General features: G+C 40.6%; 1 protein-coding gene across 1 annotated transcript in view; it reads right to left on the bottom strand.

The window, feature by feature from the left end:
* uvrag (UV radiation resistance associated gene) overlaps nucleotides 1–27,131 on the bottom strand; it is a 240,914-nt gene that overhangs the window by 162,523 nt on the left and 51,260 nt on the right. Inside the window, exon 7 of the mRNA XM_079804580.1 lies at nucleotides 7,749–7,854. Coding sequence (XP_079660706.1) covers nucleotides 7,749–7,854 — 106 coding nt within the window. The remainder of the gene's footprint in view (nucleotides 1–7,748; nucleotides 7,855–27,131) is intronic.

The following is a 27,131-nucleotide window of genomic DNA, read 5'->3' as shown; positions in this document are numbered from 1 at the left end:
AATGGTTAAATAATGATGTGATTTGAAACAGGTGATGTCAACAGGTGATTGTAATTATGATTTGGTACAAAAGCAGCATCCAAGAAAGGTCTAATCCTTTAGGAGCAAAGATGGGCCGAGGATCACCAGTTTGCCAACAAATACGTGAGAAAATTATTGAAATGTTTAAAAACAATGTTCCTCAAAGAAAGATAGGAAGAGATTTGGATATTTCACATTCAACAGTGCATAACATAATTAAAAGATTCAAGGAATCTGGAGGAATTTCAGTGCCTAAAGGACAAGGGCGCAAGCCTAAGCTGAACAACCGTGATCTCCGATCCCTCAGGCGGCACTGCATCAAGAATCGTCATTCATCTAGAAGCGATATCACCACATGGGCTCAGGACTACTTTGGCAAACCATTGTCAAGTACCACAATACGAAGTTACATCCACAAATGCCAGATAAAACTGTACTGTGTCAAAAGGAAGCCCTATGTTAACAGTGTCCAGAAGCGCCGTCGACTTCTCTGGGCTCGGAGGCGTCTGGGATGGACCATCACACAGTGGAAACGTGTACTGTGGTCAGATGAATCAGTATTTCAGGTATTTTTTGGGAGGAATGGACGCCGTGTGCTCTGGACCAAAGAAGAAAAGGATCATCCAGACTGTTACCAGCAACAAGTCCAAAAGCCAGGGTCTGTCATGGTATGGGGTTGTGTCAAAGGTAACACTTCTGTGAAGGCACCATTAATGCTGAAAAGTACAGAGATTTTGGAGCATAATATGCTGCCTTCAAGAAGACATCTTTTCCAGGGACGTCCATGCATATTTCAACAAGACAATGCAAAACCACATTCTGCACACATTACAAAGTCCTGGCTGCGGAGGAAGAGGGTTCGGGTACTTGACTGTCTCCAATAGAGAATGTGTGGCGCATTTTGAAGTGCAAAATGCGACAACGAAGACCCCGTACTGTTGCCCACCTTAAGACTTGTTTGCAGGAAGAATGGGACAAAATTACACCTGAAACACTTCATCACTTGGTGTCTTCAGTCCCTAAATGTCTTTTAAGTGTTGTGAAAAGGAATGGCAACATTACAAAGTGGTAAATGCTTTACTGTCCCAACTTGTGTTGCAGGTCTGAATGACAGGAAAGGATGCATATTTACAAATGACATGAAGTTGACCAGACAAAACATGATTTTTTTTGTGTTTATGTTGTCTGCAATGAAATACAAGTCAAAGTAAATTTAATATCACTTCTTTTTTTCTTTTTTTTTGCGTTTTCCATACTGTCCCAACTTTTTCTGATTTGGGGTTGTATGTACAATGTATGTATATTATGCGTATACTCTATTATATATACAGCACCAGTCAAAAGTTTGGACACACCCGTGGGAAAGTGTGTCCAGACTTTTGACTGGTACTGTACTATAATATACAAATAAAGAATATCGGCTGATAAATCGTTATCTGACTTTTTTACTCCCTAATATCAGTATTGGTATCGGCCCATATCGGTCGGGCTCTAATTGAGATATAGATATTTTTGTTTTAAGTAAGGTTATGATATCAAAATGTTTGATATAATTGAAATTCTTATCACCATTTTCAACATTTAAAAACCAAATACTAGGCTAAAACACTCTCAATCTTACTTAAGACTCCTCTTGCCAAGCTCACTCTACTCCCTTTTCCCATCGCATATCAGATCGCAAAGGCATTTACTTTTAATAAATATGAAGAAAATCTGTGGAATTAAATTGCCTAACGGTTGTGTTTTATTAGGGTTAGTCGTGGGGAGGGCTTTATTGTCCCAATAAGGTGGCATTTATTTAATAAATATAACACTTTACACTCAATTAGTGATTATTGCATACGGTTTTATAGTGTACTAAAATACTGAGGTGCAAATACGGTAGTATCTAACTACTATTTACACTTATTGCGAAGTCTCAGAGTTGTGAAGAGTTTGAGGGAAGGAGAAAAACATATAATGTGTGTGTGATTATGTTTATTGTGAGAGGAAGGTGTCTGGCCATTTACAGCCAGACGTTTGAAGTTTTCATTAACTGTAAGCACAACTTTAAAACCTCCTGCGTTTTCGCAGCTGCTGACTGCCACCTCCAGAAATGCTAAATATGTTTTGCTTTTCGTTCTCCTGCAGGATACAGTGAGTGTGGAAACACAAACAGAGGATTTTCAGGTCACGAGGGCACAGGGATACATAGAGAAGGGATAAAGCCGTGGGATTCGGGATCTCTAAATCCATCAAAACACAGGATACAAGAGCCGCCCGAGGACCTAATGACATATTTATGAGGATCTGTGTAACACAAGATACACAACGATGAGGCCGTTTACCACACTGCTGCTGTTTGTGTTGAGTGACTGCGTACCCTGACTTCCTGTCTGGAACTAGACCAGCAGAGTCAACCTTTATTCTCACCTGGAAAAATAACACCGCAACTGCTTGAAATAATCAGCAAATAATAAAGCATCAGTAGTTCAAGCTTGACAAATAGTCAAAATTATTGAGAATTTCTGAGCAAGTAAATGTTCCGTCTACTTAATTCAGAATGATAGAACGTGTGTGTGTGTGTGTGTGTGTGACTGTGTGCGTGTGTGCGTGTGTGCGTGTGTGTGTGCGTGTGTGACTGTGTGTGCGTGTGTGACTGTGTGTGTGCGTGTGTGACTGTGTGTGTGCGTGTGTGACTGTGTGTGTGCGTGTGTGACTGTGTGTGTGCGTGTGTGACTGTGTGTGTGCGTGCGTGACTGTGTGTGTGCGTGCGTGACGGTGTGTGTGCGTGCGTGACTGTGTGTGTGTGTGCGTGCGTGACTGTGTGTGTGCGTGCGTGCGTGTGTGTGTGACTGTGCGTGTGCGTGTGCGACTGTGTGTGACTGTGTGTGACTGTGTGTGACTGTGTGTGACTGTGTGTGACTGTGCGTGACTGTGCGTGACTGTGCGTGACTGTGCGTGACTGTGCGTGACTGTGCGTGACTGTGCGTGACTGTGTGTGTGCGTGTGTGACTGTGTGTGTGCGTGTGTGACTGTGTGTGTGCGTGTGTGACTGTGTGTGTGCGTGTGTGTGTGACTGTGTGTGTGCGTGCGTGACTGTGTGTGTGCGTGCGTGACGGTGTGTGTGCGTGCGTGACTGTGTGTGTGTGTGCGTGCGTGACTGTGTGTGTGCGTGCGTGCGTGTGTGTGTGACTGTGCGTGTGCGTGTGCGTGTGCGACTGTGTGTGACTGTGTGTGACTGTGCGTGACTGTGCGTGACTGTGCGTGACTGTGCGTGACTGTGCGTGACTGTGCGTGACTGTGCGTGACTGTGCGTGACTGTGCGTGACTGTGCGTGACTGTGCGTGACTGTGCGTGACTGTGCGTGACTGTGCGTGACTGTGCGTGACTGTGCGTGACTGTGCGTGACTGTGCGTGACTGTGCGTGACTGTGCGTGACTGTGCGTGACTGTGCGTGACTGTGCGTGACTGTGCGTGACTGTGCGTGACTGTGCGTGACTGTGCGTGACTGTGCGTGACTGTGCGTGACTGTGCGTGACTGTGCGTGACTGTGCGTGACTGTGCGTGACTGTGCGTGACTGTGCGTGACTGTGCGTGACTGTGCGTGACTGTGCGTGACTGTGCGTGACTGTGCGTGTGTGACTGTGCGTGTGTGACTGTGCGTGTGTGACTGTGCGTGACTGTGCGTGTGTGACTGTGCGTGTGTGCGTGTGTGACTGTGCGTGTGTGACTGTGCGTGTGTGACTGTGCGTGTGTGACTGTGCGTGTGTGACTGTGCGTGTGTGACTGTGCGTGTGTGACTGTGCGTGCGTGACTGTGCGTGCGTGACTGTGCGTGCGTGACTGTGCGTGTGTGACTGTGTGCGTCTGTGTGACTGTGTGTGTGCATGTGTGATTGTGTGTGTGTGACTGTGTGTGACTGTGTGCGTGTGTGACTGTGCGTGTGTGACTGTGTGCGTGTGTGACTGTGCGCGTGCGTGATGACTGTGCGCGTGCGTGATGACTGTGCGCGTGCGTGATGACTGTGCGCGTGCGTGATGACTGTGCGCGTGCGTGATGACTGTGCGCATGCGTGACTGTGCGTGTGCGTGTGTGACTGTGTGTGACTGTGTGCGTGTGTGACTGTGCGTGTGTGACTGTGTGCGTGTGACTGTGTGTGACTGTGTGCGTGTGTGACTGTGCGTGTGTGACTGTGTGCGTGTGTGACTGTGCGTGTGTGACTGTGCGCGTGCGTGACTGCGCGTGCGTGACTGCGCGTGCGTGACTGCGCGTGCGTGACTGTGCGTGTGTGACTGTGCGTGTGTGACTGTGCGTGTGTGACTGTGCGTGTGTGACTGTGCGTGCGTGACTGTGCGTGCGTGACTGTGCGTGCGTGACTGTGCGTGTGTGACTGTGTGCGTCTGTGTGACTGTGTGTGTGCATGTGTGATTGTGTGTGTGTGACTGTGTGTGACTGTGTGCGTGTGTGACTGTGCGTGTGTGACTGTGTGCGTGTGTGACTGTGCGCGTGCGTGATGACTGTGCGCGTGCGTGATGACTGTGCGCGTGCGTGATGACTGTGCGCGTGCGTGATGACTGTGCGCGTGCGTGATGACTGTGCGCGTGCGTGATGACTGTGCGCGTGCGTGACTGTGCGTGTGTGACTGTGTGTGACTGTGTGCGTGTGTGACTGTGCGTGTGTGACTGTGTGCGTGTGACTGTGTGTGACTGTGTGCGTGTGTGACTGTGCGTGTGTGACTGTGTGCGTGTGTGACTGTGCGTGTGTGACTGTGCGCGTGCGTGACTGCGCGTGCGTGATGACTGTGCGCGTGCGTGATGACTGTGCGCGTGCGTGATGACTGTGCGCGATGACTGTGCGCGTGCGTGATGACTGTGCGCGTGCGTGATGACTGTGCGCGATGACTGTGCGCGTGCGTGATGACTGTGCGCGTGCGTGATGACTGTGCGCGTGCGTGATGACTGTGCGCGTGCGTGATGACTGTGCGCGTGCGTGATGACTGTGCGTGTGCGTGTGTGACTGTGCGTGTGCGTGTGTGACTGTGCGCGTGCGTGTGTGACTGTGCGTGTGTGACTGTGTGTGTTTAAAGTATTGTTTCATTGTCTTGAGTTTTATGAACGCGTTGCTTTTAATTTAAACAAACTTAAATTTAACTGAAACTGGGCTGGGGGTTCTATTTCCCAGCATGCTTTGCCATGACACTCAAAAGGGACAGTAAATGCCAAAATTAAGTGTTATATTGTTTTTTTGTGCAAGATTAACGTTAAGTGGGAGATTTAGTAGTGTTTAATGTTTTGTTTTTGTAAGGTTTCCATCATGTGACGAGTGGAGCATGAGCTTAGCTTGAGAACAGATTCACGTTAAATGTATTATATTGCAAGTGCTATGCTAATGCTATCAAAGCATTGTGTAACCAATTAGCAAGGTGGCATTTATTGAATTAGCTAGTAAAAGCTAATATTTTTAAGTTAAATGTATGAATTAGCTTACTCAAATATTTCAAGATCAGCGCAATTCAAATCGGCAAGTTCTGCTTACTTAAACTTTACATTTCTTAACTTAAAAAATTTGAGTTTTGCCAACTTATTTGGGTTTACAGTGTTCCTGTTAACTAATGTGGATGGATGAAGAAAATAAAGCTTTGTTTTTAATTGAGAAAATGCGTGACTGTGCGTGACTGTGCGTGACTGTGCGTGACTGTGCGTGTGTGACTGTGCGTGTGTGACTGTGCGTGTGTGACTGTGCGTGTGTGACTGTGCGTGTGTGACTGTGCGTGTGTGACTGTGCGTGCGTGACTGTGCGTGCGTGACTGTGCGTGCGTGACTGTGCGTGCGTGACTGTGCGTGCGTGACTGTGCGTGCGTGACTGTGCGTGACTGTGCGTGTGTGACTGTGTGCGTCTGTGTGACTGTGTGTGTGCATGTGTGATTGTGTGTGTGTGACTGTGTGTGACTGTGTGCGTGTGTGACTGTGCGTGTGTGACTGTGTGCGTGTGTGACTGTGCGCGTGCGTGATGACTGTGCGCGTGCGTGATGACTGTGAGCGTGCGTGATGACTGTGCGCGTGCGTGATGACCGTGCGTGATGACTGTGCGCGTGCGTGATGACTGTGCGCGTGCGTGACTGTGCGTGTGTGACTGTGTGTGACTGTGTGCGTGTGTGACTGTGCGTGTGTGACTGTGTGCGTGTGACTGTGTGTGACTGTGTGCGTGTGTGACTGTGCGTGTGTGACTGTGTGCGTGTGTGACTGTGCGTGTGTGACTGTGCGCGTGCGTGACTGCGCGTGCGTGATGACTGTGCGCGTGCGTGATGACTGTGCGCGTGCGTGATGACTGTGCGCGTGCGTGATGACTGTGCGCGTGCGTGATGACTGTGCGCGATGACTGCGCGCGTGCGCGATGACTGTGCGCGTGCGTGATGACTGTGCGCGATGACTGTGCGCGTGCGCGATGACTGTGCGCGTGCGTGATGACTGTGCGCGTGCGTGATGACTGTGCGCGATGACTGTGCGCGTGCGTGATGACTGTGCGCGTGCGTGATGACTGTGCGCGTGCGTGATGACTGTGCGCGTGCGTGATGACTGTGCTCGTGCGTGTGTGACTGTGCGTGTGCGTGTGTGACTGTGCGTGTGCGTGTGTGACTGTGCGCGTGCGTGTGTGACTGTGCGTGTGTGACTGTGTGTGTTTAAAGTATTGTTTCATTGTCTTGAGTTTTATGAACGCGTTGCTTTTAATTTAAACAAACTTAAATTTAACTGAAACTGGGCTGGGGGTTCTATTTCCCAGCATGCTTTGCCATGACACTCAAAAGGGACAGTAAATGCCAAAATTAAGTGTTATATTGTTTTTTTGTGCAAGATTAACGTTAAGTGGGAGATTTAGTAGTGTTTAATGTTTTGTTTTTGTAAGGTTTCCATCATGTGACGAGTGGAGCATGAGCTTAGCTTGAGAACAGATTCACGTTAAATGTATTATATTGCAAGTGCTATGCTAATGCTATCAAAGCATTGTGTAACCAATTAGCAAGGTGGCATTTATTGAATTAGCTAGTAAAAGCTAATATTTTTAAGTTAAATGTATGAATTAGCTTACTCAAATATTTCAAGATCAGCGCAATTCAAATCGGCAAGTTCTGCTTACTTAAACTTTACATTTCTTAACTTAAAAAATTTGAGTTTTGCCAACTTATTTGGGTTTACAGTGTTCCTGTTAACTAATGTGGATGGATGAAGAAAATAAAGCTTTGTTTTTAATTGAGAAAATATAAAACCGGGGGCACCTATAAGAATTACATTACAATTGACAGCAAATATGCACTTTTATTTTTAATGTTTCCCAGTCGTGCTTTCTAAAAGTCAAATGCGTGTCTGTTGCACTGCTAGATAGCTTATCAAAAGCTGGTTTATACCGCCATCTCTCATGAAAGAGTAATTCTGTGAGCCTTGAAAGACAATATCCCCACTACAGAGTGAAGTATTGAATTTTAAATTGAGTTTGACAATCTGCTATAAAATTCTGTCAAGCATACAGCAACTGTAAATTTAGCCTTTTCTCCTTGCAGAGGCGCTTTACAGCGTCTGACCATCGGTAACCAGGTGTAAAGGAAAAGAAAACCCAACAGGCCGGATAGGATTTATGAAGTTGGAGAACACAGAAAGGTATAGAGAATATAAAAATACCCCTGAATGAATGGGAGCACACAAGCAGAGCTAGACCCCAGAAATCCCGCTGGTTTGATTTGTCGGGTCTCACCTTTTCTGTGCAGGACGCTGTTGTCCTCAGTTTCTCTTCAATTTCCTTTCCGATCTTCTGAACCGTCACCTGAGTCTGTTTAATGGCTCTCTGGGCCGTGTGAAGCCTGCGGAGGAAACACACACACACACACAGGATGCATCACTGTGGAGAATGTGAAGAAGAGGCGATTTAAAGCACTGGAAGCGAATGATTTCATGACAATAATGCACGCAGGACTTTGTAATGAAATACTGGGAATGAGTTTCCCGCACCAAGGATAAAAAGATGTGTCCAACCACGGCCCATTATAAGATCTCCAGCAGGTTTTGATGTTTTATCTGCTGGTGTTTGCTAGAATCCCGTGTGTCTGAACAAGAAGTCCAGGAGCAAAAACACCGGCCCTGACATTAAAGATCCAGCGGTGTGTTTAACCATGGCCATAGAGACAGAGCGACACGCGTCATAATCTGAAGGCCACGCCCACCGGGGAGGAAAACAATCAAACCGTCTCCATTGACTTTGCATTGCGTGAGGCTGCCTCTTTGTCATTTCGGGCTTATTACAAAAAACTGAACAATGTCTAAAAGCTGATATGTGACAAGGTGTACAGCAAACAAGCTAAACAAAACCCAGAAGCAAAAACCCAGACGTTTTTATCAGCTGTTGACCCAAAAAACGAGCGTTTAAAGCCGCACTAGGTAACTTTTGCTCTCGGGCTCCCCCTACAGTTGTGAAACAGTATTGTCCTCTACTACTGTCGTAAACGGTCATTCTACATCAGCGGATGCATCGCACGTGCATTTGTTGACATGACAACCATGATAGCCCTGAACACTGCAGGAGTTCACATGCGTGTTCTGCTTGCGTCGCGTGTGAAATGTCTTCATCCCAGGTACAGTGGCATATGTTTCAGCATGTCATATGAATACAATTTCATGGGTTTTATTTTTTTTCAAACGCCAAATGATCGCGATGCTCACATTTACAAGCCAGCGTCATTATAGTAGCCTAGTCTATTGGTTCCCGTTTTACAGAATCTATATGATACTTCAGTTCAATGTTTGAGTGGTAGGTAATAACCATATATCGTCAATATTATAATATCAAGCTACCATAGATGAATCTGCAAATTCGAAAAAACGATTTGCATTAAAGCTTGAGGAAAGACAAATAAACCAATATCACAGACATGTTAGGTATCCTAAAATATGATTTTGTATGTATTACGTATTTACTTGCAAGAATGAAGCCCCTCCTCCTTCAGCTCACGCCAACGAGCAAACGCCGGCCCAATGTTGATCCTCGTCCTGCCTTTAATCTCATCACTTTCTCGTTTTCTCTTTTTGCTTTCCTCAGACAAAACCTTTGCTTTCTTATTTTTCTGTGCTGCTTCGGCCATGACTATAACATTCGGCAAACAAATGATAGTTTGGCTCGCACGTCCGAATTTAAGGAAGTGGGGGTGGAGGTGGAAGTGACGTATATGCCGTAAAGCAGTCGAATTTTGTAGTTCTTTATGTTACTACCCGAAACCCGAAGTTTAAAAGTACGATTAAAAACAATACAGACCCCGTCAGGCTATGGCAGACGTGTCATTCAACCTATTGTAAGTCGATGTATCATCACAAGAGTTTTGAAAATATAGTATGAAGGTTGAAAAGTTACCTAGTGCTGCTTTAAGTACAAAAAAGTGGATTCAGGCCATTGAGACAGAGCGCGCGGGTCATATTACACTGAGAACTACGACGACTAGAGGGAACGTAATCAGCGACAGTAAATATAATATAGAAAACGGACATTTGGATATTTGACTTAACAGTGACAAAATGTTTACTGCACACATACACATACTGAGACATACTGAGTGTCAGGATCCCAAAATTGACCCATTCTTCAGCTGAAGCTTCACTTCGTATTGCCTGTATCCACTTTTATCTTCTTAAACGCTCGTTTTTTTGGGGTGGACAGCTTATAAAAACGTATTTCTGTGTTTTTTAGCTTGTTTGCTGTACACCTTGTCACATCTCAGCTTTTAGACATTGTTCTGTTTTTTGTTATAAGTCCGAAATGACAATGAAGCAGCCTCACGCAATGCAAAGTCAATGGAGAGCGTTGGATTGTTTCCCCCCCCGGTGTGGGCGTGGCCTAAATACGCTCTGTCTCTATGGGTGGCTTTTGATCTCCATCTGGTGGGTTTGCCGCCCAAAAGCTCTTGTTTTAGTGTCATGTGACCACAGGTCCCGTCTGAGGGTCCAGTCGTGTCTGAACACATGAATATGCTGGAGTTTGTTTCTGGATTTGTGCTGATGGCGGAGCTGTTGGAGACAGTTTTTAGGCTTTCTGAGCCCAAGACTCGACTAATATCTGCCATCTGTGATCTTGGAGAGTCTTTGTCCACTCAAACGCTCCTCCTCTCGTGCATTAGGACGACACACACACACACACACACACACACAAAACATCTTTAGTGGACTGAACTTCTTCATAATTGCCCTGATGGTGGAAATGGGCATTTTCAGTGCTTTAGCTCTTTTCTTTTTGTGTGAAGCTCAACAATCTTTAGCTGCACATCTGAACTATATTCTGTGCTTTTACTCATTGTGATGATGATTGAGGGAATTTGGCCTTCCTCATATTTATCCTCCTGTGGGACAGGAAGTCAAGGCTGGACAATCTCATGCTCATAGTCACACTGGTGTGCTTCAGAGATATTTTACTCATAAATAAGCCAATAATTGTGGCCAATGTGTTTGGGAGAAAAACATTTATTTCATAATGAGATTTTCCCCCACTTCTTTTGAAAGAAAGATCAAAAGGATAAACAGCCATCTTTGATATATTTACCAGGGGTGCCCATAATTCTGACCACAACTGTATAATAAATAATTTGCAATGTTTTGAGCGTTTGTATAGTAAAACCTAACTAAAACACAATCAGTGATTGGATCTGGACTCAAATAGATGGAATTAGGTCGATCAAATGAAGGATGACAGCGGACACATGTAAACACCCGCTCTCAGATGTAATGGAAACAGAATTGCCGCATGTGAAGGGGAGATGATCTCACGTGGTGACCGATTTCAGATTTATATTTGCGGTAATTAGAGAACACAAAGCGAAACCTCATGACAGAGCCGCTGAACCGGAGGGAGGTCAGGCAGTGTTTTTGTATTGTTTGTTTATTTCCCAAAGGCAATGGGCTTGTTAAGATAAACTTGTATAAATAACAGGATTGTTAAGAGATTAATAACAGCGCAGATGGGTCTCCTCTCTGTGCCTGTTTTTGTTTGCGCCGTGGTTCTCATTTGGTGCCTAATTTTCTGACTCGTCTGGTTTTATAACCACACCAAATTGAAAACCCATTGTTCATACGCAGCGGTGTGGTGGCATTTATAATTCACCTGAAGGAAATATTCTGTCAGAACGGACTTAAGAATTAGTGCATGCATGGATTTTTATACAGTCACAAAAAATCCTTTCATTGCATTGAAACGTTCGCTCCCTAAAAAGTCCCACAATGCACCACCAGACCTGCAAACTCCTCAGAGTAAAAAAGGTGACAGTGTTGCGCGTGGGGGGGGGGGGTTAATATGCAAATGACATTTCTGAGCGTGATTTAAAGAGAATGACACATTTAATATTTAAAAAATGATTTTATTTACAACACGGAAACGCCTGGAACTCAAGGAAGTGTTGTGACGCATGACACAAAAAATAAAAGACTGACAGTAGGGGTGTAACGGTACACAAAACTGACGGTTCGGTACCTCGGTTTTGAAATCACGGTTCGGTACGAGTTCGGTACAGCAGTTTTACAAAATTGCTTTTTAGATTTAACAGTGGTTTACTGAAGAGGAAAAAAGTGTCTGTCCTTGAATTAATTAAATTATATCGAAAAGTGTATTGAAGGGAGCCCTTACTTGCAGATTAATATTAAAGGTTAACAACAGAGCCCAAACTATTAGCCTAAATTCAGCTGCTATTTATTTTTAGGTATAATAATCAACACTCAAATAACACATTGTATGCAAACATGTAAACTTCACATAAGGTAGTTTTTGCATTAACTTCTAAATCTAATTATAAAATAGTTTTTTTCTCCAATTCGTTGTTGAAATATAATAATTTATACACAGTGTCTTTCATTTTCATGATAGGTTTATTAAAACACACATGAAATAATCAAGATAGCATTAAAGCTGCACTATGTAACTTTTCCGTCCGCTAGAGGTCGCCTGTTCAAAACAAAGGCGTAGTTTGATGACGGCACGTTTGAGCGCAGAATCTTGGGACATGTGGTCTTCACCTCACAGCCGGTGGAAAACAGTCAGGATAGGACTCGGGCAGAAATCATGTTCATGGATGCGATTATTAACATTACTGTAGTATGAAGCAGAGCAGGACCGAGTGTTGTGGAGCTGAGCAAGGCCGCAGGAGCGATTGAAGAGCGGGACTGTTATTATGGCATAATCGCCGGCGGGACTTTTATTATGACACGGTTGCCGGCACCACTTCCTCTTTTCCAGTCATGATTATGAGGTAACGCAACTCTGTTTATCGTATTAGATATATCTGAGTGTGTTGAAAAGGAAGTTATGACGTTCGCTCGGCGGCTGCTATGACACTTGTTCACACTGCAGTGAGAGTAAAGTGTTTCACTGAATAAAACCGGAAACCGAGGGTGACGCAGATATGACGCAATCGACATGCGACTCCCTCACACGCATAGCTCACACGTCCCGGTTCCTTGGTTAAAATAGCAATTTATCACAATTTACAAATAGTTGGAAACATTTGGGATATTCTAAGTACTCAACTGAACAAAATATATAACACTGGCCTAGTGGTTTCTGGATATTTTACTGCAAAAATCCTACATAGTTCACCTTTAACAGGTTAAGGAGAATATAATGAATATAACGGCTAATATAGGTCATATATTTAGTGAAAGAGTTGATTTACTCTAGTGAATAAAATTCTGTGGACACTGAATGACTCCTGAGGTAAATGTGATGCTAACGTTAAATGACATTGTTTAGTTGACAGCTGTTGTATTGACGTCTTTCCGCCGTTGAAACACTGATTTAGCGATTACACCACATATATACATGACAGTAAGTTGTAATGTATCCTCAGCATACCTTCATTCATGTTTATTCTTTAGTAAGAGATAATCGATCCCTTCACAGATGATCGGCCGCTTGAACTGTGATCATGAAGTGACCAGTCACGCCATATAGAGCGTCAAAACGGCATTTATCGTTTGAATTTCGTGATAAAATGGACTGAATACTTAATGTTCGTGTGGGAACTCGGATTGAAGTGTGTTCCGCGCTTCAAACAAGCCGACTGTGAACTGTTAAAGATTGCACCCGGAAACCGTTCGCTAACGTAACACGCGTGCACTTAACCTACCCCCCACCCCCACCCCCCTCCTCCCAAAACAAAAACTCTCCGGTTCTACGCGGTTCACGTAAATGACCCAATTGACCAAGAAAACGGCGATTGTCACCGAAAAGCGACAAGTTTGCAGGTGTGACCACGAAAACCAGGGAGCATCAATGGTGGTTCTTAACCCCCTCGAGTCGGCGGCCGCGCCGGCGCGATCGGCTCTCTTCTTTTCTTATCAGTGCCAAAGAGACTCAAATAACTGTCGTTTTTTTATCATTTAGGCAAGTGTTATACATCATTATAATCTATTAAGTGTAATATTTTAAGTGTAACCATAATTAGAATTTGTGTTTCCTTTTAACCCTCAGAGCCCGACGGCATCGCCCACGACGTCACACGGCACCTCCGATAAATATCTATATTATTTCATGAAACTTTTATCGATTTTCTTACCGTTTTTTCCAGCAGAAAGCTAACGAGCTAGCCATCACGGGGGTGTCTTTGGTGTCTTTGTAGCCTTTACAGAAGGTTTTCTATCCAGCCTGGAACATGTGCATCTTTTTGGAGTTGTTCAGCAATAAATCAAAACGCTTACATCCAAGATATATCCACTTGATGTCCATAATTTATAAATTTTCCGTCATTTTTGCCGCTAGCGCGATGCTAGCTGCCATTTTGGATGAGGGTTTGACCAATGACAGGCTGATCCGTCATCCACGTTGGTGTGCGTCATTACGCATTACCACAGCTCTGTTATTGTGGAGAGAGAGAGGCGCACGGCTAGTGTTGAGGAGATAGAGAGAGAGACGCGCTGCAGTTTTGTGGAGAAAGTTTGAGGAAAAAGTTTGAGAAGAAAGTTTGTGGAGAAGTTCCTGATAGGAACTGTTTTGAGGCTTGGCACCAGTAAATATCCAAAATCCAAAGAGGCCAAAAGCGCCTGGACTTTTTTTGGAAAAATGTAAATAGTTTTGGTTCTGTATAAGTTATCATGTTTATTCCTGAGTTCCAGGACTCCAAAGACTTGAACAAACTGTTTTCCAGAGGAAATATGCTTAGCTTTTATTTATTTGTGTGTGTTTTCAATAAATATTTGAGTGATTCAATTTCCGTTTTATGTTTTCATTTGTCTTTATGGTCCCATAACTTATTTTACATTCAGGTGACATCAATGCAACACAAAAATACTGACAGTGCAACTTGTCTTGAAAAAAAAGAGGTGTGTCAATTGTCTGTGCTCAACAGGGTTGATGTTTTACAAGCTTTTTTAGTAAATAACACCAGGCGGAAAATTAATTGTAAAAATACCCTTAGGTCTTAAAGGGTTAAAAGAGATTTCTGTCTATTATGTAATTGACATTTTACATTTACTTGATTGTTAATAAATTATTACATTTTTGATCCTTTCTGAATTAATCTGTAATTATTAACTATCTCCAATGTGGAACGGTATAATTGCAACAAAGGGTTAAAACGGAATGATTAAATGTATGATTAACTATCAAATATCAATGATCAAACAACCGGTTGGCATTCTCTTCTAAATACGACAACTATGATAAATGGAGTCAGATAAAGAATATTATAATCAAATCCATGTTTCCAGCTGAAACACTGAACACGCGTGTGGCCTTCACCGCGATTCGCTACCGATCCTTGGAGCGAATTCATGCGGTCTTAAACATTAATAGCCAAACAAATGTGGTCCAGGGAACTCCTACATTATCTTCACTGCATGTATATTTAAATATCCTTAAAAAAATAAAGTTATGAAACTTCTCTTTGCCCTCAGTCAAAACGATTTGGCAGACAACAAATGATGATTCATGAGAGCAAAGATCGGCCGTTAGATCCACACAAGATGAACCACTACAGGCCATCAGAGCAGCGGCAGACGGCAGAAGGACTGGCGGAGGAAAGGCTGCTCTCGCTGGGGTTAATGAGCGCTGAGCGCCGCTGATCCACTGGAGCTCACAACTCCACAAGCGCTCTCTTTATAAATAAACCACAGATTTGAGCTTTAAACAACTACATTCTCACCTGAAAAAGTCTTAAAACTACATTATGTGACACAATAGTAGTATTTTTAATTATGCAGGGTTTCTCATCACGTCACTTCACCATGTGACAGCAGCGAGCAGGCTCCTGATTGGTTAACGCGGCGCGAATTGACGCCAAAGTTCAGATTTTTCAACTCGGGCGTCTAACGCGAATTCACTTCAAACGCGTGAATGCACAAAAAGCACCACTCGCGCATAATGCTCCAATTCGCATCTAATTTGCGCAAACTGGACGCGCGAATGAGGCGGAATCGCGTCCATCGCACTGCGCAAAACACATCGATCGCGCCGAAGGACCTCCAGACGCACGTCAACGCGCCTTTCCTTTGACTTAACATGGAAATCACTCGCGCCAGACGCTCTATTAGCGTTCAGTGTGAACGCAGCATGAGAAGGCTCGTCAGTCGAACCAACTCCGAACTGGCACTAGCACTAGCTCTAGCTCTGAACTAACACCTGGTTCATTCTGGTGGAAAAGGGGAAACTGTTCCCTTAACCCTAGAGCTGAGTTGAAAACCCTATGACACTTGTGGGTCACAAATGACCAGCCTACAAAAAAAATTGCCTATAAATCACTCGTTATGCTACTTTATTCACCATTCAATCTTTTTGTCAGCTTGTTTTCTTTAAATTGGGACAGATTTTGTATTTATTTTTGGAACTCATTGACCTGAGCCTGATGTGAGAAAGAAAGCCTGTAATACTTAAAATAGTTTGTTTGTGGATATGTGTGTGTGTGCGTGTGTATACACACATGCACAGGTCCAAGGCCTTCATTTTTGCAAGCACACACGAACATGTGTGAGCATGAACACGAAGAACACGCTCCTGAACACTAACTGTTTCTCTGATTTTCGACTACCCCATTCATTTTTAATGGGCAGGCATTTTTGACCAGTATAAGCTCAGATCAACGAGGCCTATGATCAGTCGGTTTCAAAAGTAAATACAAAACCGGTCCTAATTTAAAGAAAACTAATTGACAAAAAGATTGAATCCAATATTTGGCGATAAAATAGCGTAACAAGTTATTTATAAGCGGTCATTTTTGACCGTGAACACCGCAAGTGTGACTTTGCGCCATTTTGTACAAAATAAAAGCATTTCAAAACAAATTTCCCGGTTAAATATTAAAGCACACAATTTGTTTTCATATTTTATTTAATATGGACAAAATTATCCACAAATGATGTTTTTTTTCACTCAAAAACTGAGGTATGCAAGCTCAGATAAGGCCTACGATCGATCAATTCCAAAAATAAATACAAAACCTGTGCTAATTGAAAGAAAACAAGTTGATAAAAAGATTGAACGCAATATTTGTTAATGATGTAGAATAATGAGAGATTTATAAGCATTTTATTGTAGGCTGGTCATTTTGACCTTGAACACCACAAGTGTGACATGTGCGGAAAAAAAACACACAAAAGTACAAAAAGTATCCAAATAAATTTGGGAAGTTGTCAGACTCTAAAGTAAATTTTAGTCCAATACAATTACATTAAGTAGCCACATCGCAGGAAATAGAGTCATCAGTGTCCCAATGCTGCTGTTCCCTGATTGGCTGAGCACATGGCTGTAACGTCTATTTCTGGAGATCAAGCAGCCGTTTGCTGTTCTTGCTAGCCTATTCCCACTCGGGAGCTTTCCATGAGCGGCAGCTGCTTCGCTCGACCACAAAACCTTTCAGCGACGGCCTACGATTAACGGTTTCACACTCGCCTCGCTCGCTCAAGCACCATTAACGGTTCTTCCTCTCTCTTTCTGAATGGTAGGATTTGTTCATTCTCACTGGAATCCCTCAAGGACGATCAGAAGTGCACATGGCCGGGGTTAAAAACTAACTAGACACAAGGCAGATGCTAATTAGCACACAAACTACAGCTGTTGTGCGGTAAAAAATCTGTAAAGGAGTCAATTATTGTTATGCCCCTGCTGGAAGATGTCGTAACTACATGTCGTATTTACCTGATATCAAGACGCCGCTGCCTCTGTGTGGAGCTCTCCAAATATTGTGCTGTTTGTTCTGTGTTTAGTCATGGTTTTCCTACCATTAGACCTTTTTCCAGGACATTCTAGTCGGAGGAGCCGTTCAAACACGCGGTTAAATACAAACGTGGGAAGAGCGCTGGTTTTTTGATCAAATAAATGCAACCTTGAGGCTTCTTTCAAAAACCAAAAAGCGATAGTGTGCATTATTAAAGTCCCCTTGTGGTGAAAACCAAGTTTTTAATGTTGTTTTTATGTCTGTGGTGTTTTTAATATGAACCAAAGACATCGCTGGTGTTTCTGACGTCACAAACTACCTGATAACCAATCACGTCACATGTGGGCGGGGCTTTAGCATATCATTAACTATTCTCTGAAGCAGAGAGTCTCAAGAGAAGCAGTTTATCATGGGATATTCTTCTGTTGATATGAAAAATCGCGTACATTTATCAATATAGCGTGTAAATTATGTGTATGATGTATATTACGCTGTTATGATGAACTATATGCCTTTCTCCACTGACGGTCTGTGATGTTTAAAGCGTTTCTAAGGATGCTGAGACTGAGAACGGGAACATGGTTTGTGTAACATTAGCAACACATTATTAGCTGTTTGATAGCGTAGTCAAGCCAAAGGCTAATCATATTAATGAGCGTGATGTGTCTGACGTGGTAAAGAGCGACACCATTGAGCAGCGTTTACTACAGTAACTTGAGGAAAGTTGAGCGAGTGGAGCTGTGTGAGTGAGTGAGTGGAGGCGGGGCTCATTTGCATATTCATGAGTCCGCGTATACTAAATGAGGCAAGGGTGTCGAGTTACAGTCGAGCTGTTTAAAGGCATGAAGACATTTTCACAGGAATATCGGTGATCAATGATTGACTACTTTACCTTTAATTACATTACAGTGGATGTTTTACCAGATGTTTTAGACCAAATACTATGGGATTTTGGCGTTTTGAGAAATCCTGGGAAAACTGAGCGTGCCACATTGAGCGTAACGGAGGGGGGATTTTCCTCCCACATGCCGACAGAAACCTTGCATTGCATCTTCCCATCTGTGGGCCTTTTTGAATCCATCAGAGGGCGGCTACAAGTCCTCTGTGACACTGCATTAGGCTTTTTCTTCACACTGACGGCTTCATTAACACACACGTCATTCGTTAGCAATCATCGTATAGCAGCGATCCAATTAGAAGTCCAAGAAAGACCTGCGAGATGGCCAGCTTCTGATCCAGACCATCAAGTTTCTCCTATGACTAGCATGAGAGCATTTTCAGACAAAGGTTAAGTGCCAATATCAGCATCGTGAAACAATGCAGACGAATACTCTGAGCAATTCATCTGGGTTACGTTTCGGCCCTCCTGTGACCACACTGATCTTTGAACAACACTAAAATACATCTGAAGTACAGCTGACCAGGCATAGCTCATGCAAAACTGATCTACTTTTAACAAACGCCTGTAAAACTGAATAAAGCTTCAGGAAAGTAAGGTTTTATGATTGCCTGCACACAACTATGGTGATAATTCCTAGTGGTTGCCCACCTAAACTATGCAAATGCACCGCTAGCATTTCAATAAATCCACATTTTCTTCTATATAGCTCTTTTTCTGAGGCTAGAGATGGGAAAACTGCACCCTTCTCGCTCATATCTGGGGCCAGCATGAGCTGACCAGGGCATAAATCACCAGGCCTTTCAAATCTTACCCTGTAACAAGTTCACACAGCGACAGGAAAAATATTATTATTTTTTTATCAGCCATGTCTCTCTTGTTATATGCAGGGTGAAATGGCACGCCGATAAGTCAAGTCAAAGCTGATTTGACAGCTTTATCCTCACCGCGATTGAGATGGAGAAATCTGATAGGCCACTTCCCCCAGGTGAGCGGCAGTTATCGCCCAATCGGATTTCACGCATGTCTGCACTCTTATCAGCCCTCAGCTCGTCAACACCTATCTCCCTCAGCCAATCAGAGAAGGACACAGGAGGCTACCCGGCAACCAGACATCAAACACATGCTAGAATACAAACACAAACAACTTTCTCTTCTGGCGAATCACCTTTTTAAAAACTAGGGGAATGATTTTTCTGAGATTGACATCGGAAGGAAGCTGGGGGCAGCGACTCAAGGGATAGATTACTAGTTGTGTTTGCCAAGTCAAGCTTTACGCACTTTACACACACTTAAAGAGTTAGGGATTTTAAACTTAGTGGATGAAAATCAATCAAACATTTACTCACTTGTTCAGGAAAGGTGTGCTTTTACTTTTCTATGCAATCAAACTTAGGATTTTCTTACCCTAGCAATCACTCAAAACACTCTATATACGACAATACACAAACTACTCGTTTGGAAAGTTCGTTTCCACCATAGACTCAAATATTTTAAAATATGATTTTTACTTTATAACTCGTTTTGACTCACAATTAAAATTTTATAATTGGCAATTTTGACTTTATAATTCACAATTTTGACTTTAAAATTTGCAATTTTGACTTTATAATTGGCAATTTTGACTTTATACCTCGCAATTTTGACTTTATAACTCGCAATTTTGACTTTATAACTCACAATTTTAACTTTATAACTCACAATTTTGACTTTATAACTCACAATTTTGACTTTATAACTCACAATTTTGACTTTATAATTCGCAATTTTGACTTTATAATTCGCAATTTTGACTTTATAACTCACAATTTTGACTTTATAACTCACAATTTTGACTTTATAATTCGCAATTTTAACTTTATAACTCACAATCTTGACTTTATAACTCACAATTTTGACTTTAAAATTTGCAATTTTGACTTTATAATTGGCAATTTTGACTTTATACCTCGCAATTTTGACTTTATAACTCGCAATTTTGACTTTATAACTCACAATTTTAACTTTATAACTCACAATTTTGACTTTATAACTCACAATTTTGACTTTATAACTCACAATTTTGACTTTATAACTCACAATTTTAACTTTATAACTCACAATCTTGACTTTATAACTCACAATTTTGACTTTATAATTCGCAATTTTGACTTTATAACTCACAATTTTGACTTTATACCTCGCAATTTTGACTTTATAACTCACAATTTTGACTTCATAACTCACAATTTTGACTTTATAACTCACAATTTTGACTTTATACCTCGCAATTTTGACTTCATAACTCACAATTTTGACTTTATACCTCGCAATTTTGACTTTATAACTCACAATTTTAACTTTATAACTCACAATTTTAACTTTATAACTCACAATTTTGACTTTATAACTCACAATTTTAACTTTATAACTCACAATCTTGACTTTATAACTCACAATTTTGACTTTATAATTCGCAATTTTGACTTTATAACTCACAATTTTGACTTTATACCTCGCAATTTTGACTTTATAACTCACAATTTTAACTTTATAACTCACAATTTTAACTTTATAACTCACAATTTTAACTTTATAACTCACAATTTTGACTTTATAATTTGCAATTTTGACTTTATGACTCACAATTTTAACTTTTATAACTCACAATCTTGACTTTATAAGTCGCAATTTTGACTTTATAACTCAAGTGATAGATTACTAGTTGTGTTTGCCAAGTCAAGCTTTACACACACTTAAGAGTTAGGGATTTTAAACTTAGTGGATGAAAATCAATCAAACATTTACTCACTTGTTCAGGAAAGGTGTGCTTTTACTTTTCTATGCAGTCAAACTTAGGATTTTCTTACCCTAGCAATCACTCAAAACACTCTATATACGACAATACACAAACTACCACTCAGAAACATGATGTTCTGCTGGGAACCCTTGGGTCCTCCATCATGTGGATGTGACTTTGACACGTCCCACCTACCTAAGCATTGTTGAGCTCATGTCCAGCCTCTCATGGAAACGGTTTTCCCTGTGGCTGTGGCTCTTTCAGCAGATAATGCGCCGACACAAAACACAAATGCTTCAGGAATGCTTTGAGGAGCACAACAACGAGTTTGAGTCCAAATTCCCCAGATCTCAATCCAATCGAGCATCTGTGGGATGAGCTGAACAAACAAATCCATCCATGGAGGCCCCATCTCGCAACTTACAGGACTTAAAGGATCTGCTGCTAACATCTTGGTGCCAGATACCACAGCACACCATCAGGGGTCTAGAGGAGTCCATGCCTCGACGGGTCAGGGCTGTTTTGGCAGCAAAAGGGGGACCAACACAAGATTAGGAATAGGATGTTATGCCTGATCTGTGTATAAAGTGCATATAAACATGCTAATAACCACTCAGAACAACTTAGGAACTGCATATCAACACCCTGGCAACTTGTTGTTTTTTTTTTACAGACAAGAAGATATAGTTTCACTTATCTCAGAAGAGCATAAAAAACAAAAAATACCTAAAAGAGAAAAAAATAAACATAGAAAAGCATTAACTCCTTGACCTGAAACACCAATGAATTCATTCCAGAGCCGCTGGAACAAGAACAGACACACATTACTGTAAACATTTCGCTTTGACTCTCCTCCTCTCCCACATTTACCTCTCAGTGTGTTTATGTATTTACCGTTCAGTGATAACCAAATAAATCTCCACGAGTGTTTGTATGTAAAGACAGCAGTGCAGCTTTGTAAAACCAGGCCGAAAATAAAACAGGAAATGAAAACAAAGACAGATGCTTCGTGAACTGAACAAAGATGCTCTCTGAGAGGTTCTGACGGCCATCTTATGTCATATCCTGAAATGGCCCAGAAACACTGGGGGATGTCAAACCCAATCACATTCTGCTGCTCAATCGTAACATTGCTTGCCGCTGGTGAATATGAAGATCTAGAACAGCACACGGAAAAATACACACAAACATTAAAGTTACCGTTCATGTTTTTCACATTTGTCTTCTCATCTCATGATGAGTAACTCCTATACATACTGTAGTAAGTGTAAAAAAATCACTGATATTATTTATATACTGTATTCATATTATTTTCTGTGTAGGTTTTAGTCATTTTTAGGTGCTTTTGTCAGTATTTTTATATTTGTATATAATGAATATTTCATTAGTTGTCAAGGCGACATTTTCTTTTAGGTTTGGGCTATTTTAGCAAATAAGCATGTTCTTTTATTTATAGATCTTTTATATTTTATCTAAGAAATGCTACCGTTTTACATGGAAGCTCGTTTCCACCATAGACTCAAATATTTTACAATATGATTTTTACTTTAGAACTCACAATTTTTACTTTATATCTCAATTTTTACTTTATATCTCACAATTTTTACTTTATAACTCTCTTTATAACTAAATTTTTACTTTATAACTCACAATTTTTACTTTATAAAACAATTTTTACTTTATATCTAAATTTTTACATTATATCTCACAATTTTCACTTTATAACTCACAATTCTGACTTTATATCTCAATGTTTACTTTATATCTTACAATTCTGACTTTATAACTCACAATTTTCACTTTATAGCTCACAATTTTTACTTTATAACACACAATTTTTACTTTACATCTACATTTTTACATTATATCTCACAATTTTCACTTTATAACTCACAATTCTGACGTTATATCTCAATGTTTACTTTATATCTTACAATTCTGACTTTATAACTCACAATTTTCACTTTATAGCTCACAATTTTTACTTTATAACACACAATTTTTTTCTTTATATCTACATTTTTACATTATATCTCACAATCCTGACTTTATAACTCACAATTTTCACTTTATAGCTCATAATTTTTACTTTATAATTCACAATTTTTACTTTATATCTCAATTTTTACTTTATATCTCACAATTTTTACTTTATATCTCACAATTATGACTTTATATCTCACAATTTTGACTTTATAACACAATTTTTACTTTATAACTCACAATTTTTACTTTATAACTCACAATTCTGACTTCATAACTCACAATTTTTACTTTATATCTCAATTTTTACTTTATAATTCCCAATATTTACTTTATAACAAACAATTTTTACTTTATATCTAAATTTTTACATTATATCTCACAACTTTCACTTTAGAACTCACAATTCTGACTTTATATCTCAATTTTTACTTTATATCTCACAATTCTGATATTATAACTCACAATTTTTACTTTATATCTCAATTTTTACTTAATAACTCACAATTTTCACTTTATAATTCCAGAATTTTTACTTTATATCTCAATTCTGACTATATCTCACAAGTTTTACTTTAGAACTCACAACTTTCACTTTATAACTCACAATTCTGACTTTATATCAAAATTTTTACTTTATATCTCACAATTCTGATATTATAACTCACAATTTTTACTTTATATCTCAATTTTTACTTTATAACTCACAATTTTCACTTTATAATTCCCAATTTTTACTTTATATCTCAATTCTGACCTCTTTTCTCAGAATTGTGAGATATCAACTTGCAATTGCGAGTGTATAGTTTTCCTATTCTTTTTCCTATATATAGTAAGTCCTATTCTGAGGTGGAAAAAAAACACTTTTTTCAGAATTCCAAGTTTATATCTCACAATTCAGATTTTATAACTCGTAATTCAGAGAAAAAAGTCAGAATTGTGAGAATAGTTGCAATTACCTTTTTTTATTTTTAATCTGTGGCGGAAACAATCTTCCATAGCTTTATTCCATTTTATAATCATTAATTGTAATATTTAATTTATTTTTATATTTTATAATAAAGAAGCACAATGCAATTTATTAACATTTACACATTAAAAAAATTCTTATTCATATCTTGTGACCTTTCAAATTTGAAGCAACGGCTTCCATGGAACATTCCACGGATCACTCTGTGTGTGTATGAGTGGAAAAGACAAAGAAAGGAAATGAAATACAGTCTGTCTGGTTGGTATCTACAAAATGAAGGGATGAAAGATGTTTTCTGTCTCTTTTTTTGTTTGGATAAATGCTGATAAATACCCTTATATCAGGTGACAGCCAGCCTTCTGTTGTCTTTGCAATTTCCCTCCTGGAGACACACACACACACACACACAGCCAAAGCCACAGATCTGTACTTGAAATGTACCTAAAAGAACACTTAGATTCGCTATAAATTAATGCTTAAACGTTACACTCAACCTGCTTTCCCCAAAAAGCACTGCGCTCATTGCACTGGTATGATTACACCTGAAGTGTCACTGATCGATATGGTTTTCACTGTATAATAATTACACTCGCAGTCCATAAATCAAAGATAATGTGCACAGCCTGTGCAAAGGAATCAAACATATTGTGTCGTGCTTTCGAAAACACGTCAAATCTCCAAATATCCTTCACACAAAAAAGAAACAAAAACACTTTTACTGCACAAAGAATAAGTGACACGACACGGAAAGAGCTCGGAGGGATGTGAGCCTGAACGGAAAAGAAAACAAACACACAGCTATGGACAGTGAACCCGTACCTGCTGCTCCGAGCAGGAGAACGTCAACACACACCTCCATCTACACACACCTCAGGACTCGCCATTGTCTCCGCGACTGAAGGGACTGATAAGATTGTGCCGCATGGAAATATTTTGGGCTCTGACATTCTTGCCTGGTCTTTGCCTAGAGACGTCCAATGCTTTTCACACCTCGCGAAGACATCATCTGTGCTTTTCTGTTTAAGTTTTACTCATTTTTAGGTGCTTTTGTCAGTATTTTTATATTTGTATTTAACAAATATTTCATTAGTTGTCAAGGCGACATTTCTAATTTTCTTTTAAGTTTGGGCTATTTTAGCAAATATGCATATTTTGATTTTAAAAAAGCTTTGTTTAAAAGCTAGCATGTTCTTTTATTTATAGATCTTTTATATTTTATCCAAGAAATGCTACCGTTTTATATGGAAGCTTGTTTCCACCATAGACTCAAATATTTTGAAAGATTTTTTTGAATTTATAACTCACAATTTTGACTTTATAACTCACAATTTTTACTTTATATCTCACAATTTTTACTTTATATCTCAATTTTTACTTTATAACTCACAATTCTGACTTTATAACTCACAATTTTTACTTCATATCTAATTTTTCACTTTATATCTCACAATTTTGACTTTATAACTCACAATTTTTACTTTATAACTCACAATTTTTACTTTATATCTCACAATTTTTACTTTATATCTCAATTTTTACATCATCTGTGCTCATTTTTGCTCAAAAACAGATATCTTGGCTCAAACGGGGTTCATTTAAAGAGGTCCTATAAAGTCCCTTTAAGTCTCTGATGTGCCAAGAGTGTGTGTGTGAAGTTTTAGCGCTCAAAATACCCAAAATATAATTTTATAGCATGTTAAAATGTTCACTTTTTGAGGGCGAGCAAGGGGTCTCTTTAAATGCAAATGAGCTGCTGCTCCCACCCCCTTTCAGGAAGAGGGCGGAGCTTCAAGAGCTCGTGTTAGCAGCTCTGATTACCTCACACACACACACACACACAATGAAAATATCAGAAACTGTTGAACCTTTTGTGTTCAAACCAGAGTCAGACAATGATGGAGAGACTCAAGAAGAAGAGACAGCATGTAGAATGAGACAGGACGCTTCTGAATGCTTACTTGATGAATTTATGAGTTAACTATCTTCTTTGAATAGCATATTCTGTCATGATAATCTATAAACCGCTGGTGTGGGAACTGTTGTAAGATGAGCCAGAGAATAGGTGTAGTTTAGTTTAATTACGGTTATAACTTATGTTGTTATCTTGCTTTATGACATGCTATTGTATTTGTGTTGGTTCTGTATTGCAGTAAATGTGAAAGACGACTACAAAAACTCTTCCTCTTCTCAACATGGTTGTTGTTGTGTGTTCCCGGGGGCGGGTTTATGTAAATTTAAGGGTTTGTGATGTCACCAACCCATGAAGAAGCTTGTTGTAGTCCCTACCAGCCGTTTGTTGTAGTCCTTAAAAAGTGATTTCTGTAAAAGAAAATATCCCCCTTTGCTTTGAACTTTGAGAGTTGTAACTTTGCAGATGTTGTTTATGCTCAAACAGCGACATTACACACTAACTATTAGTTAAGCTCAACCTTTCCACCGCTACCAAAGTTACTGTTTAAAACCTATTTTTTATTGGAAAGTGCCTATTTTCAGAAAAGTCCTGCTGTGAAGAATCACTACCATGCTGATTACTCAAATCACCTAGCCCAGCTCCTTAGTGTGAGCCAAAAAGCTTACATGTATTCTGTAACTGGAACAAAAGGAAAAATTCTTCCCGACAAATCCAGCTGTAGAGTTAGATCTGCGGCTTAGATCATGTAAGCTGCAGATCTGCTGTTTTCAGGCCCTCCGGCTCACGGCACGGAGGCATTCAAGTTCGCCTGACCCTTACATCACTGTCTGTCAGTGCATTCAGCAGCCAATCCGCAGAGAGAGCGATTATAACAGCTTCGGGACTGCGCTTCATGATGAGTGCAACATAAATTTGTATTAAAACATTACAGTCGTCCAACCAAACAGACGGTGAAACACATTAAGCACACATACAAGTAATCACACGTGGAACCCTGAATGAACCCAGATTGACACTCTTACTCATGCAAATGCTTTTAAACTATTCAAGTGCGACAAGACAGAAGAGAACACACTGACTGTGAATGTCCTGACTATGACACACACACGACGCTCAGAAAGACAGTCAGGACATTCACAGTCAGTGTGTTCTCTTCTGTCTTTCTGAGTGTCGTGTGTGTGTGTGTGTCTGTGTGTGTGTGTCATAGTCAGGACATTCCCAGTGAGTGCGTTCTCTTCTGTCTTTCTGTGTGTGTGTGTGTGTGTGTGTTAGGGCTGTAGCGATACACTAATCTCACGATACGATACGATACACGATATTCAGCTCACGGTACGATATATATCACGATACTCAGCCAACGATACGATTCGATATAATTCGATACACTTACATCATTTTCTGAAAGATTTAAAGGGGACAGAGT

This window comes from Gobio gobio (assembly GCF_949357685.1).
Source record: "Gobio gobio genome assembly, chromosome: 22".
Lineage (NCBI taxonomy): Eukaryota > Metazoa > Chordata > Actinopteri > Cypriniformes > Gobionidae > Gobio > Gobio gobio.
Note: the sequence above shows the minus strand (reverse complement) of the source record. Positions and strands in the feature narration are given on the sequence as shown.